The following is a 17,668-nucleotide window of genomic DNA, read 5'->3' on the forward strand; positions in this document are numbered from 1 at the left end:
ATTTCATGTTTGCTTGCAGTTATATATTAAAGCAAAAATAAATCAGAAACCCTTTCCCACCTCTGCATGTCTGTTGTGTGCTTTGTGCAACAGTAAAGTACAAAGACCGTTACTGTGTCTCTTTTGTATGAAAACTGGATCTCGCAGTCTGTTATTGGCCCGATCCCCACAATTCTTCAATAATGTAAATACAAACAGGGATGTGCAACATTTTTTGCAGTTCCTGATTTAACTCCTGGGTGTTCTTCCTGGGATCTGTTACCCGTTATGTGATATGAGGTCACTGTGGTTTTGGAACATTTGGTCTGGCAGTTAGTGGTGAGACTGTTATGGAAGAGCATACTGTTTTCAGATTCCCTAAATAACCAACTGTTTAGCTGCATATCGTGAATTATTTTGTGGGTCATGTATTTAGTTGTAACAGAAAAATCAACATGGTTTCTTTTTCAGTTAGATTTTAAGTTAAGTTATTTTTACTTTAGATACAACCCCTGGCCTAACAGCTATAAGTAGAACTGTGGTATTTAAAATGTGGGCCCTATTTGTAAGTATTTTGATGTATAAATTACTACAGGTACTAAAAGTTTTGGATTTGGTCCAGTATATTGCCTCAGCCAGCAGCCGTGAAACGGGCTTCATTGGCTGCAACTTTATCTTTGTCAGTGGCAACAACTTTTAGTGGAAGTTGAAGGGTGTAGTTGTCTGCAGAGTCAGATAGTTATTCTAAGCGACTCACAATGTTATGGAAAGGATCCCTATTGAGCCATTAGACATTGTATTGTGGTGCTTCCCTTCCTTCTCCCTACCAATTACTCTTTGTTCTTTTTTGTTTCTGTAATTTCTGTTTTCTGCCACTGCCAGCTGAGGCAATCTACCCAACCAGTTCCAAAACTTTATACCTATTAGTGAGCCAGACAACAAAAATATGCTCAAATAGGGCACGTTTAAAAATGCTTGATATAATCCCTTGTGTACTTCCCTTTCACCTTTCTTCACTGTTGCTACAGAGATACCTGTACTTTCGGTGGCATGGGTCTTTGTCAAATGTCTCAGAAACATTGGCACAGTTTGAGTTATGTTACCATTGTTGTTCCTTCTTTGTCCACATTTTTTAGAATCCTATTCTAATGATGAGCCAAGTTTCCCATGAACATCATGTTTCCGAAATCAGGTCACTGCTGACAAATATTATCACATTCAAATACATGTAAATGCAGCCACTTTACCCACTGGGGTAAAGTGGTAGCCATCGGCCACCTCCTAGGGCCACTATAAAGAAAACATCTAACACCATTTTCACACCTTTTTTTTTTTTTTAAGTCAGAGAAGGGCAGATAAAATGGCTACCACTGGACATTTGTTAGTGAATGGGGATTAGCTTTAACTATTGAGGTCACAATGCTTGGCTCAATAGCTCAGCAGGACGACAGCAGAGGCGGCAGCACACTTAAGGGTTTTGATGGGAGTCATTACATTTCATGACACCTCCAGTTGACCACCGCCTGCATTTCTACAAAAAGACAAGGGTGGTCATCAAACTTGACCTCTGGCAAAAATTCCACAAGATTTGACCTCCACCCAGCCAAAGGGGTTGATTAGAAATACAGTGTCCTGTCAAGGTTAGACCTATTGTTTATCAACATTGACAGTTTTACAATCACTTTACACTGCCTTCACCCAGCCAGCCAGTCGGCATGCAGCACGCATGGTACATCATCATTATGGTGGCCATTCTTCTACTTCATCTGCCATGGTTCAGTGGAGCACAACTCGCCCAACTTCCTCTTTTTAATTGCCTGCGTGCTCATTAAAATTCTGAGAGCCATGCATCTTAAAGCTCACTGAGTGTCACCTTAGATGGAAAAACAGCAGCAGATGCAACAATAGGTGCTTCATAGTACAGACCAGCAACTAGAGGATAAGAGTAAAGGTTGGGAGCACAGCTCTGAGGTCTCCTGCCTGGCCTCTGTCTGCTTCGGAAAAACAGCTTTGAAAAAACTGAATTTTGAGAGAGTTGGTTCTTTTTGGTCACAATGTGTTTTCATAGGTACATGCATAAATTGAAATTATTTGGTGGCTCGCTTTTAGCTATTCTGCATCATATTTTCTGCTGAGGCCTTTACTGTAAGTGAGTCATTTATTCTTGCTGTTACACTTTTTGATTTTCTGAAAATGTCAGGTCATAATGTAGTTTTCAGTTTCAGTTTTATTCGTATTGTAAGTAGAATTTTTTTCAATATAAACAATTGTAACAAACATAACAATCTAAGGTAGAAATTAAGATGAACAAAATGGGTGTTTCCATGTGAAGATGTATTCTTGTGGTTATGGTCAACTACTATTGATAATTTATCTCTGATCATTTAACTTTGACAACAGTTGGAAAGAAATTATAGGGGAAACTCTAAGTTAAGAGACTAACAAACACTTACGCTACCCAATAACGCTACTGTACTGACCTATTGAGGCTGCATTAGACCAGTAACTCCCATGTTCTGTGAGGTAAAATTACTGTTTTGTCAGTGGAGTCTTGTGGCTTTGAACTGAGCGATAAAACGTCTGTATCTGATTAAACAGAAAGGATCATACAGCTCTATTTTTGTAGGGATCCTTTCCGTAATGCTCATACAATATGTATTAAAGGAGATGAGATCTTTCATAAAAAGACATCTCACATTTCTCACCTGAATTTAATGTCTTCAAGTCAAGTGTGTTCAGCAAAAGAGGAGTCGATGAGATGGGGTAGCCCACTAGAAAACCGCTAAGACAAATATCGGACATGTTTCCTAGCGAGTGTGAGACCCTAGATATTTTTCAAATGAGATCAAGAGCACAACAGGGCAACTGAAGGCTGGTGATACTATGCAGATTCTGAAAATTCATTTGGGATCTTTATGGGATTTGTGCCATTGCCCACTAGCTTTCTTGGTCTGATGCTTTCCTGCTCTGAGCATGCCATTAAATATGATCCTTCACCCACTGAACCAGGACAATTCATCATCGGTCACTACACACTGTCACAAGATCCTCTGTGTTTTTGTTGCTTGGTATCCTCAGTGTAGTGGCTGAGTAATGGTCACAAACTTTGAGCGCTTTCTGGCTGGACCATCATTGTCCCGCTTTATTCTGCGGAGGCTGAGTACCTCTCTGTGCTGGAATAAACACTGGCGTGCATTACAGGATCATGTTAGGTTGTCAGGATGCTGTGAGCATGTAGGCTAATTGTGTGTCAAAGCCCTGAATGATCACGTTTGATTTACTCTTGGAGCCTGACTCGCTTGTCTGTGCTCAGTTTCAGATCGGGATGTATTCCATCCCCCTAGCCTTTAGTACTTTCTGGCTTAGCATGTTCATATAAGCTGCGGGTGATAAAGTCCCTGTCCCACATTTTTAGCTGTCTTTGTCAGTGCTGATCGGTCCTCAAAAAAAAACACTAGCTGTCACCAAGGGCACCTTTAGGTCTTGATAACAGATGACAGAAATGGACGTAACATTTGAGTTGTAAACATTAAATCTGCACTTAGGCGGTATACTCTGAACCTCTGTTGTTGTTTTATCTCAAACACAGTGATTAGCATCTGTGACCCTGTTGTGAAAGCCCCAAGAAAAAAGCAACGAGTCCCCAAGGTGTCTCTTCCAGATGATTTCACTCATGTCTTTCATTGTGGTGTTTCTGGTTTGCAGTGCATGTATTCACTTTTTCATCTCTTGTTTTTCCCCCGTACAGCTCGTCTGAGAAGTCCCTGCCTTGGAGGACTGCAGGTATGTCAACTCGAACACAAAAATGATTGCATCGCCATCCCTCTTTCTAACAAAGCTCATTTTTTCTAATGTATCATGTGTATAGTATATGCATATCATATTTGTTGTTTTCTACACTCACTCTCTCTTAGTATTGACACATACCCCTCCACCTGACCCTGCACCAAGACCTGAGAATTATGCATGCTGTAGTTTGTGTCAAACAATCTGATGCTTACTCCATAGAGTGTAACTTAATGGGTCTCAAGGCCACCTGCTTTCTGTGAGGCACTTGTTGCTGTGGATATAATTATTTCTGCCAAGCATAAGCCTGGAAGGGATCAAGCTTTTGGTTGTGTGTGTATCTGTCTGTCTTTGGCTAATCTGTCAAACTACAGCTCCAATCAGCCGAGCATTTTTTTTTTTTGTGCACATTTTTTCTGGTATGATGAACCAGAAAGTGGTTGCAATAATTCACAATATTTAAAAAATCTATTTTATTAACTCTGGTTGCAGGCCACATTCTGGCCTTTGTCGTGGCTGAAAAACTGACATCCCTGAAAAGGTTTGGTCTCATTTTGAATCGGACCATCTGCAAATTAATTCCATACCTGATATGTTATCATCCACTAAAGTTAAACAAGATACGACATCAATGAATTCCCTTTTTTCTTGTCTTTGCCATCATATTGAACGCAGTTTTTTTTAAAGAACTTTATTGAAACAAATACAACAATTTGAACACACCTTGTGAATACAGCTTGAGTCTTCACACCGGCATGGCTTACGGTTGTAATAAAAAAATAAATAAAAAAAGTGAAATTAATATCTTGTAAAGTGCACAGTGGTTATAAGTTATCGTTATGGTTAGGTGCAAAGATTGCCTGGCAGACATTTGCACTCTACTGAATGCACTTATGTTGTACTTATAATAGTAGTTATATAATAATAATAGTTTAGGTTTCTTCTCTACAGGTTTGAAACAACCTGTGGCTCTGTATCCTATGTATGAAGCAAGTATTAGTATTCATTTCTGTTCCTCTTTAACCCTGATTACACCTTTCGGGACCTATTAAGACTTAAAGTCAGTGATCAATAACCACCATAAATACCCATCTGCTCAAATAATGTTGTTTACCTTATGAGGTCCACTCTAAATGATAATGACTAGATAATAAAGTATCAAAGTGAGAAAATACGGGCATATGTATCATAAATGAGGCCTAACTGCTCAGCTAAGTACTTTTAAATAATTGAATATTGGCAGAAAGGTCTGTGCATGTATATCTATCTTTACAGGCTTGGTTAAGTGTGTGTGTGTGTGTGTGTGTGTGTGTGTGTGTGTGTTGCAGTCCTGCGTAGGCATGTTTTACATTTCGTCAATAATCATTGCTAACGTGAGCCCTTTCAACCAAGCATACAGTAATGGACAGCCTAAGGCGTATCCTTGTTTTAATATTTATCTAAGCTATTTCTGCCCACTCATGCGCAACACCATCAGTGATGGGGAGCGGAGGGATCTCTCTCAAACCCCTTCAGTCTCTCTTTGTTTAGTCCACATCCTTGAAGGATCTTCAGCAGAGAAAAGATAATGAATTGAATTTACAAATTTATTTCATGGCTTATTAATTGCGTAGTGTAACTTAGTGAATTTCTGCAATGGTCATTAATCTTGTATTGTCGATCCCGCCAGAAGAGCCTATGGGGGGTTATAGTTGTACATATGCACTGGGAATATTAATACGACAAGGTTTTCTTGTTTGCTGCCCACTCCCCATTTCCTTGCTTAATGCATTTCATTAGTGTTGGAACACAGCCGGGGAATAATCAACATCAATGTTTTGTATTGTATTGATTTCTCATTGTACTGTAGATGATAAATGATAGTCAGATGTGGTAATGTACTTTTTCCAATCTAAATGAATTAAAGTCTGAATGTGTGGCATAGAGCAGAATGGGCAACGTTCGTTTGTGAGGCTCATTGGCCTCGTGAGCCACCGTATGTCGCTTCTTTCTGAGTGTTTGGGCCATAAGTGTTACTGTGGAAACAAGCCTTTTAGCCCCAGGAAATGTCAATGCTGTCACACCTCATGTCCACTGACAATGGGAGACAAACACCCCAGAATGAAAGCTTTTTCTCGGTTTCTGTTTCTGTCCCCTGTCTCTTTTTGTTTAGCTCCTTATTTGATTTCATACATGACAATGAAACATGTCAGCATCGTGTTAATGTCATTTTTAATAAAATTTAATGCGGTAATCTGCAGTCAAACATTTTTCCAACACCACTTGTTTTTATAGAAGGTGTGTGTGAGAAGAGCCTGCAGACTCTTCAACATCTTTAAAGAGCAATTAGTAGCTTTAATCTGTCACTAATTGTATACATTTGTTTGTTTTTTTTTAGAAATTATTCTGTGAAAAGTTAATGAATGTTTTAATGTTGTTGTTTGTTTGTTTTTTGCAAACCATCATAGTAGAAATAGAAAAAGTAGACAGTCGCTTATAGTTTTGATGCTACCTGATGATATGAAGTGAAACATCATAGGTTTTGGTGGTTATCATCTCTCATCCATCTCTCCACTGCTTCTCTTCACACCACAACTCAATTTCTCAATGGTGGCATTTATTTCCCCAGACTCCCTCTTGCTCTATGGTCCTTTATATATTCAAGAATATGTAATGTCAACCGCACCAGTCTCAAAATTAGCCTTAGAATCCACACTTGGTTACTTGAGCTAGCACGGCACATCTCCATTATGTGACATTACATCCGGTTTCTCCATTTTAAGGTGGACATGAGCACTGCCCAACAGAAGTAAGTCAATATATGACTTTACGATGGATGGATGGATGGATGGATAAGCTTGATTGCGTGTGTGGGTGCTGCTGGACTGTGTAAACCTGGTAGCAGTACTGTATCTAATACATTATTAATAGACAAGAAAATGTGTTATGGGGCCACAGGGTGTATAGGCAAAGCAAGGGCAAGCAGTGGAGATAAACAACTGCGAAATAAGTGAAAATTCATCACAGAGGCAACCTGTTTGTGAACAGACAACTCAGTTCAGTGTCTTGGAGAAAAACAAAAACTCAATTCAGAGTGGTCATGTTATGTGTGAAAACATTACGTTCAGGGAGACAGACCTAATTATGAATGCCAAACCCTCCTGCCATACATGGATTTTTGAAGCCCAGTAATGTTTTATCGTCAATGTGTGAAGAAAATGGGCTTCTCTTTCTCTCTCTCTGTCTTGCTGTCCCCTTCTCTTCCTGTTCCTCCTCTGCTCTGGCTTTTTGGCATCTCATTTATCAAACAGGGTCATGGCTCAGTGTAAAAACCTTGTGGTCTGAAATGACCCACTGTGCACCAGAAACAGAGTCACTGCCAGAATGGAAGGAGACAAAAGACTTTTTTACTCCGTGCCCGCAGACCCTCAATACACACTCCTCAACCTCCCAAAATTAATTTCCAATTAACTAGAATTACTGCCTTGCAGTTGTATGCCTCCACCAACTAGTCAGGCTACTGTTTAGATCCATGACTATCCAGACTCATAATATATGTAGTGAAGACTTTATTAAATATATTAGAAGTTATGAAGTGCATTTTTGGAGAAATGGAAGTTATCACTGTATTTACATGTATAAAGCCAGTGAATCATTTCCAGGGAGAAACATGCTGTCTTCACTTAGTTTGTTTTCACGGAGGAGTACAGAGGACTGATAGAGAGCTTTGTCACATGGTGAAACAACAACCTCCTGAAGCACTAATATCACCAAAACCACCGAGTGTGTGTGATGGACTACCAGAGGAACAGGAGGCCTCCTGTCTTGGTTCTCATTCAGGGAGAGGAAGTGAAGAGGGTAGACTGGTACAAGTAACTTGGGATCCAAATTAGTCAAATTCTGGGTAAATGTTCACATACTTGGCCAGTAGAACTGATTCTGATAATACCAAAAGTTGGAGCCATGACAGACAACGCTTCAAATATGGATGTTGCTGCAAAGGAGATATAAATTCTAAAATGTTTAGGGTTCATCCAATTTCTTGAAAGTTTGATGAAATGCTCAGTTTTAACAGTTTTGTCTTCAAGGTTAGGAATACGCTTTGATTTTAATATCCTCCTTAGAGAATGCTTTAATTTTCAACATAAATCCAGTGCTTCATCTACACGATCGTTCATGTAAACCAAAAATCTTTGAATATTCAAAATGAAACGATCCGGTCACCTTATTTGATTGTCATGTCCTGGTATCTCATACCAGATGCCAATCATGATAAAAACATATGGTCAAAGTTAATAAACAGGTTAGTAAAATAAAGAATGTGACAATAGTTACATTGATTGTCGTGGGTTTAAAGGAGATCTATAAAATCAGCAGTTTCAAGGATTAAAAGATTAGTGTAACCAATTAGGTATCTGACCAAATGTGAAATCTGGTCACAGTCTCCCCTACTGTTCCTGCGTTATGGCGTTGAATGACAACCAGAAAACTATTTTTTATGATGTCACAGTTAAGGTGACCTTTTGAATAGAAAATGTCATCATGTCCTCATTTTATCCTGTTAGACATTTGTGTGAAATGCGTCATTAGTGTATGAATTCTTTGTCGTGAGTAAAACTTTGTTAAAATGCAAATGGAGAATAACAAAGAGGTAGTACACAAGAGAAAAAGAGTGGGCAAGTAAAAAAGCAAGACTGACTTAAATTTACAAGGTTGATATTTTAAACAGGATTATGTATGAAATTAGAAATATAATTGGAAAGGTATTTTGCAAATAGTGATGTGTGGTTTCATGGCTGTTTTTTGAACCAGAAGAGACGTTTGGTCTACGAAGACCGTCTCTGATTGGTTAGTCATATCATGGTCCCACCCTAAAGCTTACTTTTACTTTATCATCTGTTTTTGTCTAAATGGGGCCATAATTTAAGAAATGAACATGATCCTGTGTTGAAGAAGACTTAAAACTAAAATGTTTACTCAGATAACAAAACAAGTGGGCTGACTTATAGACTTCCATTCATTTGGACTTCTTGTTGCTCCTACCAGAGTAGTCCCCCCCCCCCTCCATTTAAATGCATGCAGGTTTCCGCATTGGCTTCACTTTTCAGAAGTGGAAGCTATATTCACTTTTACAGTCCGTGGTCAAGACCTGCTTGAGTCCCATCTGCACCCTTAGATCTTCTGAGGAGGGAGTGCAGGCTGTCAGGGTGTCAGACACACAAGACCTATTTGTCAAAAGATTTGTTCAACAGGTCAGCTTGGGCAACAAGGCAGCCTCTTCCCCGGATTCAGCTCCCATTCTCTCACCGGCTAACCGGGCAGGATTGGACAATCTCTGGCTGCCAATGTTTGCCTCCCTGTTCCCCTCCACTTGCTGCATATTGTTCTAGTGACTACAGAGTAACCCATTGACACTGCTCACGCTTAACTCGATTGTGATTATGGGGAAACGTTGTGCACAGGGGACATGAGAGGGCTAATTCCAGTTCCTGTTTTGCTACTGTGGTTGTTGTTGTTATGCATGAAGAGAGGGGGATGTAGGGAAATGTTAGAGCAGTGAAACTATTCGGAGCATGGCTGTATACACAGTTGAAGTGACGTGCTACCCAATTTCGCCTTCCTAAATTAGTATGGCAGTAAAATGTAATGACTCCAACTGTACACAAGCGTGAAACTAATGTTGCAGAAATTATTGTCTGTTATTGTTTCCCTCTCAACTCCTAAAATTGTTGACTGCATTACTGCAGACTATTATAATCTTTCCATCCAAAGCCAAAACTCCGTTATTGTTCCAGACTCAAAGCACTTCATTGTGTCTGACTCCCTGCTCTGCTGTGTCTTCCCAGATGCCTCCGCCTCAGGGGACACTAAGTCTCGGGTGACTGACAGCTCCCAGTCGCCCAGCTACCGCATCAGGACTGAGTCAGAGCAGGTGTCTCTGTACTCCCCAGAGCAGTCCTCCCTCCATGAAAGTGAGGGTCTGTTATTGCCTTCTCTCTATCCTCTGCAGCCCTCTTTTCTCTAACTGACGTCTTCATTTTCTTATCTCAGCATTGTCACACTAAATTTATATTACTTCTCCTTTGATAATAACAGAAATCTCTTTTTGTCTTGCACTGTTTGTCTTCTCCACACCAATACTTGATACTTTGAGTGTCACCAATAACAACCGAGCGGTCATCACAGCTTATGAAAGGCAGAATGATGTACCCTGGCACTCTGAATCATAGGGTGGTAGAACAGTTGTCCCGCTGCTGCGCCATTTGTCAGTAGTAATGCTGTCTAGGTAAAGGTCATGTCTGTTATGAAACCGTTTATGATATGTCTGGCTCCTGTTCCTCCCTACCCTTCTCCCTAGCCCTTCCTTCTCCTCTCTCTGACTCTCTCTCTGCGTTTAATTTTTGCCTGTCCTCTCTCTCAGGGTCTGCAGGGAATTCGCGTAGCTCAACTCGGATGAACTCGTACTCGGACAGTGGCTACCAGGATGCCAGCAGCGGCTACCTCAGCAGCCAGAACCAGGGCAAGGCTGAGCTGAGGATTCAGCACTCCTTCCCCGGTGCCAGCACTGGTACCCTGGGGAGAAATGCCAGGGCCGAGGGCCAGGCTTCAGCCCAGGTACTGCCAACTGCACGTACAACATATTCCTATAGTCAAAAGGTACCAAATGTAGCAGTAAAGAATTATGAGCTGAATAACAGTTGCATGTATATATACATTCACACAGTATATTTTTTAATTACACAGTTTTCATTCACAATGCTCAAGGACTTGTGAAATTTAATTACATAGCTATTATTTAACAACAGTTATTAAATTCATGGCAACAAAAGAGAATCGCCAAATTTACAGTCACATTTTTAGCGATGGATTGCTCAAAGGCATCGAAGGCACACACTGCGCTGAGCGGTGCAACATAATCATGCTTCATACAGCGTTGTACACACAGACCACTGAGAAACCAAATGGCACTGTCATACACAACAGTGGGGGGATGGGAAAGAGAAAATAAATATGGCCTCAAGTGAAGTCATGCCCTGTAAATGAATTGATTTATGTATCGTCGTGTTATTTAACCTGCCTGTCTTTTCATTGCACAAGTCATTTTATAGCAGAGAGTACAACATGCTAATATATAATAATTTAAGGGCTGAAGTCATACTGTTTTCTGTCTGACCTGCAGGTTCCAGCAGTCACAACAGCAGTGCCTGGCCGTGCTATGCGGAGGGTAAGCTCAGTGCCTTCTCGCTCTCACTCGCCAGCCTACGCCAGCAGTATGTCCCCTTCACGTGGCTCCCTGCGTACCTCAGTTGGCAGTGCCTACGGCTCCCCCGTTGTAACTGAACCCAAACCCCTCTCCAGCATCTTCTCTACAACCTTGCCCTCTGCCCAGCGCACCAATACCACCGGCGGCGGAGGCAGCGGCTCACCCTACGCCACGCAGAAAAACTCCCCCGCTGCACTGCGACGCATGGGCTCCACGAACTCACGCTCGGGCACCGCTAGCCGTACAACCTCGCCCTATCAGGCCTCTGCGGGGTCATCGTCGGGCCGCATGGGTTCGCCTTTGACAATGGTGGACGGCATCAACCCTCCACTGACTAAACAGCCCAGTCACTCATCATCTCCAGTCAGAGGTAGTATGACTGCGGTGCCCCAGCACTACAGCTCCACTCTGCCTCGCTCCGTGCTCCACAACACCGACCCCTATGGACCCCAGAGTTATGACATTTACGAGAGGATGACACGACCTGACAGCCTCACAGGTGCTCAAATGCATACACACACACACATACACATACACACACAGACACTGCCATTTAGAGTGTATCAGCTCAGCAGCCTGCTCAAACTCCCTCAGCCCCTCGGATCAGTAAATAATAACTACTTTCAATTGCTAATATAGTTTTGCTGCAATGTTTTATATAAAATGTCGAAGGGCAATAGTAAATTCTCAAATTCTCAAGTCAGAGATGAAAAGTGCACATGTTGATTCCTGTTTGTTTTGCCTCACTAGCTGTTCTTTTCTATCGGCACATTGCTGTGTGAATCACTGTGTGAATCACTATGTGACTGCATGCGTGCGTGTGTGTGTGTGTTAGGGTGTGTAGTATATGGGCCAAGGCCAAACTCATGTGGACCCACACCGTGACCACCACAGGAACACAGGGTTGTAAAGTCAATGTTTGATAAAGCCACACCTTCAACATTGATAAATGGGTATTGAGATAAAATGCTTCAACATAGTCATGTTTTTTTATCACCTATTACCTCAAATAATGTAATATGCATGACATTTTTAAGCCAATAATTCAAGCCATTATTGTAAGAAGTTACTTCATTTCATCATTTGTTAAAATTTATTTTACTTTTAAGACTGATAACACATGGAAACACTGATACAATGAAAAATCCCCTTTAAAATGGCTGTTTTATGTTTCCTGGCATATATAACCTGAGTAATTAAATTTTGTAGGTTGTCAAATAATTGGAGAGGTAGAGGAGGTTGTAAATATTTGAACAGTGATACATTTTTTCGTTGGTTTGTTGTCGGCTCTGTGTTCAGCATACTGAATCTGTAAAGAAACAGCAACAGTGAGGTCATTTGCCGTCCTGGAGTCTTGCCAAAACATAGTTCCTGCAAGAAGACAAATATTAGCTCAAAGAGTATAATAAACTGCTAATCATAGTTAGTTTTGCTCTTAACGATAGAATATATTAGTCCATAATTGGCTAATATGCAGCTATGAAATGTTTTGGAAGATTTGGAGAAGGCAATTCTCATTTGTGTTTGAGCTTGCAGAACATGACATACGTACTCTGCACTTTACTGCTTCTTTGCAGATGCTAAAATGGAGTTTGTTGGGTCAGAACTGGTACTGGTGCAATAACAAAACGGGTGAATTCAATCATGAATTTAATGAGGTTTACTTATCCTGATAGACTGTATGGCCATTTGTCATTTCTTTGTTAGCCTGTGTACAGTTAGCGTCATGAGTAACTCAATGCCAGACTGAAAAGAAGTGCATTACTGCCCTTTCTGTCTGTGTGTCGCGCCAAGCAGTGCTAATGGATGTGGACATTAGTGTGCCATGTGTGCCATAACCGCACCCAACACTAATATGACAGCGTAGTGACACACTTTGTAGTACACTTATACGTCACTGCAGAAAGTTGAACCACTGGAAGTCAAACAGCAAGCTTTTCAGCTCCTGTTAAGTTGCTCTCAAATTGAGAAAATATTGGTTAATGTTTAATATACATGGTATTTAAGCAACACATTCTGTTTGCTGGTTGAATAAATAAATGATAAGCAATTTAACTTTATAGGAGGTGGGAGGAGAAGATAGAAGAAAACATTTCCACAACACATAATGGATTTCCTTCTAAATCCATTACTTTCACCAGTGCATTATCAAGGAAATATCATGGGCGAGGAAAAAATGAGATGGTTGTATAACTGTGTGTGTTTGTGTGATTTATTCGGAACATTTGAAGAGATCAGATAATAACTGGAGAACCTGTCTGCCCAAAGTAGCTTGTTTGTCATTGTTTTAGGGGGAAAGAGGGAAAAACAAGCTCTGGCAAATGTTTTCTAGTCATGTGTCTTCTCTAAATCTGGAGCCAACCGATTTTTTTCCCCACAGCAAGAAGAAGAGGCCTGCCCGTACTGATTAATTCTCAGCCCTCACTTTTTAAGAATGTAGCTTTGACAAACAACGAAAATTAGTTAGTAGAAAACATAAATGATCACACGTATTTTTCTCACCTTTCATTAACATAGGAAGATTTTTCAGCGGGTGAAAGAAATGAAAGTAGTCATTTATATCTGCGGAACGTGGCGTTCCATCATAAAATCAGAGAGCATTTTGTTTCCTTGCAAAAGGTAAAAGAAGCACTTATTCAGCAGATCACTCCATTATTGTTACAAGGTTAATAGACTGTTTTCTGCTTGACTTCATGCTGCCTGGGGATATCCTCAGATGCCCTGGTTGATGATGACGTTCAAGGTGAACATTTTTGGTAGTTGTGTGACGCCGGCCATCATCCTCAGTGTTGTGCTTGCATGTAGGTGCTGCATGTGCACGTGTGTCTTTTATTTGTTGTCTGGATAATCATCTTCGACCATCTGCCACTTTTACCACTGAATGTGCACGTCTTTACTGTAATTGTAGTGCTGTCAGCCTTAAGATCACACGCTATACTGTGGTTTAGCTGTGCAATCTAAACAGTAGGGCTTGAAAAAAAGATAAATAATGTGATAATATATACCACAGTGTTTTTTTCATACTGATCTGTTGTTAACAACACACACTACTACATTAACTGGAAGTTTAAGAGATACATTTATCTTTTGTTTGAATCCTAAATCAATCACAGTGTTTTTAATTACTCCTTAATTGACTTAACACTAAATGTGGTTTAACATTTAAACAAAAACCTTGCTGTTAAACATTACAAAAGATAAAATAGTTGAGGTACATATGTTGTTGATATGTTATCACAATGTACAAATTAGTAAAATGTCCTGAGTTCTTATCACAGGGAGTGTGGCTTTCTCAAGCTGCTCTTTATCGGACTTCAGAAATCTAAACCATCTCTAAATCACAGAGGTTGTGTGGCCTCGCGTTTCCAGAGTTCCTCATCTTGTAGGGATGCATTAACTTTCTCTCAAGCCTCCATTTTAAGGTGCGTTTGCAGGCTGTTTTAAGTTGGCAGTTACGTCACCCATCTATAAGTGATGATGTCTCAAGCAGATACAAATGGGTTTTCAATCTCTGTCCTCTGAGCAGAGTGAGACACCAGCCTAGTCCTCCTCTATCTCTCTGGTAGAGCATCCCTCCACGTTCTCTACCCCCTTACCGCCTCCCTTCCTCTCACATACACTTCAATGGACCCTTGCCTCTAACACAGCAATTTGTCTTAAGTGTTTGATGAGCCATAGTAGAAAGAAATGGGATGAATACATGATCAGGCTCAATTGCAAATACTTGCCAAACGCCATCCAACAAGTTAACCTTGATGATGTTACTGTTGGTGGTTTTCTGTCAGTATCTATCAGAAGATGTTTTAGCTCCCCTCTTTCAGTCTCCTGTTTTATGTTCAAAATCCCTTTTACTTTTATTTTCTGTCCTCTCCTCTCTTCTCCTCTATCGTGTGCTCTCCCTTTTCTCCCCTTTTCTCTACCTCCTAACTGGCTCCTCTCCCTGCACTGTCACTGGCAGGAAATCATACCTCCCTTCTGCTGCTGAAAAATGGAATATGAAGACAAATTGTCCTTCATAATGTTCTCATTACGCTCAATGTCCATTTCAGAGCAGAGTGGACAAAGATAGAGCAAGGGGAAACGGCGAATCTGCATGTGCGCGTTCTCAACCTGAAAGCCAAGCCACCGTGGTAGTTTTAACTGTGCTACGCTCTGTTTTTACAACTATTCTCACTTTTATGTTTAACGATTTTTTGGTGATCATGCCAGTTCTCTTGCTTGTTTGCAGAGGGTTTTTGAACATTATTTTTGTTGAGGAATGCAGTCAGCTGCATCCATTTAAGTGTTTGTTTCTCCAGAGCAAGCACGCGCCAAGCCGCCACCGCCCTTCATCTCGCCTCTGCCAAGTGTAATCTGTTAAAGCCACGGTGAGAGGGCTGAGGGGGAGAATTAAATGACTATAACGCACCAGGAATGTGGGCCATTCATCCTCAATAGACAGCAGTATGTTATTTCTCCCTGACAATTTGCAGATGCTTTTAGAACTGACTGCAGTCCTTCTATCAGGGGAGCAGAATACAGAAGGCAGAAGGATTAGTCTCCTCTAAGGTTGTTTGAATGTTGCTACTTTCAGGAGTCAGGCTGCTGAGAGGGAGAGATATGCATGAAGGCTCCTGTGCCGGGGAGATTCTGTCCCTCTCACTCGGTCACAGCTGTGCCAAAAGCCTGGTTCATGTGGCCAGGCTTTACATGGGATGAGAAGTCTCTGGTGGTTCTAGACGGTCTCATTAACCTTCTTTTCATTTTCATCCTTTCTTTCCCTCCCTCTCTTAAATTCTTTCCTGCTTTCTTCTCCGTAGCTCCCGCCTTTCCTTATGTCTTCCCACTACCCTCCTCGTCCTTTATATCCGCACCCCCTTCAAACCTTTGAACAAGAGAAGCTGAACTGATTTCCTGCCAAGCTGCTGCTAGTGGCTATTGTGTGCACTGCCACAGAGAGAAAGGCTTCCTTGGCCTCTGAGTGTGCCACAGCAGCACACGGCAACAGCATTATTCTGTTTTACGCCTTACCCTTTAAAACAGCATGCCAGTCATTTCAGAGTTCTTGTTTTTATGTAGTTCATATTTAAGTTTAACCTTTTGTGTCTCAAAGCCATTGCGGGTATTTAATGCAAACCCATTGATAAGTCTGATATTTTGAAGCTAAACTCTATATTTCAGCTTTAATAGTTCATTTAGCAAAAAGCCACGAGAGAGCACAGCCCACTAAAAGCTAAGAGACATTCACGCTGGAGTGAATAAAGCCCTCTAAGCTGCTCTAAAAGCATTGAATTAAGTGTCTCATCGCTTTTATTAAACAGTGTTGAAAAGTAATTTCTTTTGAATGGCTACTTAAAAAAATAAAATATTTTTTTCCACCAAGTAATTTTGAAACAATGGAGAAGCAACCTGGTAGCAGGTGTGAAGTGGGACTGATGTTCAGCGTGCAAATTAAACATTGTGGGCAGACACACATTTGCTTTGCTCTGAGATGCTGAGACATCGTGTAGAGAACCTTTTTAAAGGTTACTGGCCTCCATAGACAACCGTCTTTTCAATAAACATTATTAACCACTAATCTAGTGAAGTCATTCTCTTATGCATCTTAGGAGTGACCCCACCCCTTGGTGCTTCAGAGGTCAGCGCGCTGTCTACATCTAAAATCTTAACTAGCCTTGCGCCCAGTGGCTTTCTGATCCCAAAGGAGGCAAACGTTCTTGTTTATTAACTTCCTCCATCTCAAACTGTGACAAGGACCCCTCATTTAGCTGGTTCTGCATGGAAGAGCTCCTGCAGTTGGAGAGGACCCAAGTGATGTTTGGAGATTCGTGAAATGCAGTGAGCAGTTAGTTGCCAACTGTGTACTGGTCCACTGGGCTTCACAGTTTAGTGAGCTTTACTGATGTGAGGTTTAACACAAATGCAGAACGTGGATTTAGTTTGTACTCTCATAACGTCATAGCATTGTTTTCTTAGTCTTCTTTTCTTTCCTCTTCCTTGGTATTTTGTTTTATTGCAGATTTTTCCGTGTTAACGCTGCTGACTGTACTGTTCTGTACTGATCTGGGGAGGGTGTGGACCAAGGTTCTTTTAACTAGTCTGCAATGGGCTACATGTGCAATAATGATATCTATATAACAATATTTATTATAAATATTTTGTTATTATAATATCAAAGACTTTTTTTCTAATATAGTGGAAATTATTCCGACACTTTCCCTACATGTTAGAAATTGCCTTTTATCTAAAAATGTATCTGTGAATATTGTTGGTTTTTTTTTTACCTAAAAATCCATTAGCTACAATTTTACCAATATCGCTTTTCAGCAAACTTCAGAATTCAAGCAACTTGAGCAAAAGGATGTTTTTTTGATTACTCATTGGCTATCGAGCAATGGCAGGACTATCATGATGTGAATAACACTGAAAACTCCTAATTTACTACTAAATTACTACTAATTTGAAGATGTCCTTCGTCTAAGAAAGAACACAGGTATGGGATGTGTTTGCGTGGGGAATTTTGAGGTTGGTTTGGTAAGGGAATGAAGGCGATGGGATGATGAGTCTCATAGACTCATTCTGCTGTCATTGGTTGCCATTTGGACTGAATCTGAGTCAGACAGGACTTGCTGCTTCATGCAGGCCCTGTAGCCATAGGTAGTTATAGGGACTTTTCTGGAA

The 17,668-nt window shown here is 40.8% G+C and overlaps 1 protein-coding gene across 6 annotated transcripts in view; it reads left to right on the forward strand.

The window, feature by feature from the left end:
- pkp4 (plakophilin 4) overlaps positions 1-17,668 on the forward strand; it is a 79,644-nt gene that overhangs the window by 38,138 nt on the left and 23,838 nt on the right. For 4 of the 6 annotated variants that reach the window (XM_070837636.1, XM_070837632.1, XM_070837633.1 and 1 more), the window contains 4 exons: positions 3,728-3,762; positions 9,591-9,722; positions 10,166-10,359; positions 10,925-11,507. In XM_070837636.1, the coding sequence (XP_070693737.1) occupies positions 3,728-3,762; positions 9,591-9,722; positions 10,166-10,359; positions 10,925-11,507 (944 nt within the window). The remainder of the gene's footprint in view (positions 1-3,727; positions 3,763-9,590; positions 9,723-10,165; positions 10,360-10,924; positions 11,508-17,668) is intronic. The other 2 variants (XM_070837634.1, XM_070837637.1) reach the window with 2 other exon arrangements.

The sequence above is a fragment of the Pempheris klunzingeri genome, chromosome 10, assembly GCF_042242105.1.
Source record: "Pempheris klunzingeri isolate RE-2024b chromosome 10, fPemKlu1.hap1, whole genome shotgun sequence".
In the NCBI taxonomy this organism is placed as follows: domain Eukaryota; kingdom Metazoa; phylum Chordata; class Actinopteri; order Acropomatiformes; family Pempheridae; genus Pempheris; species Pempheris klunzingeri.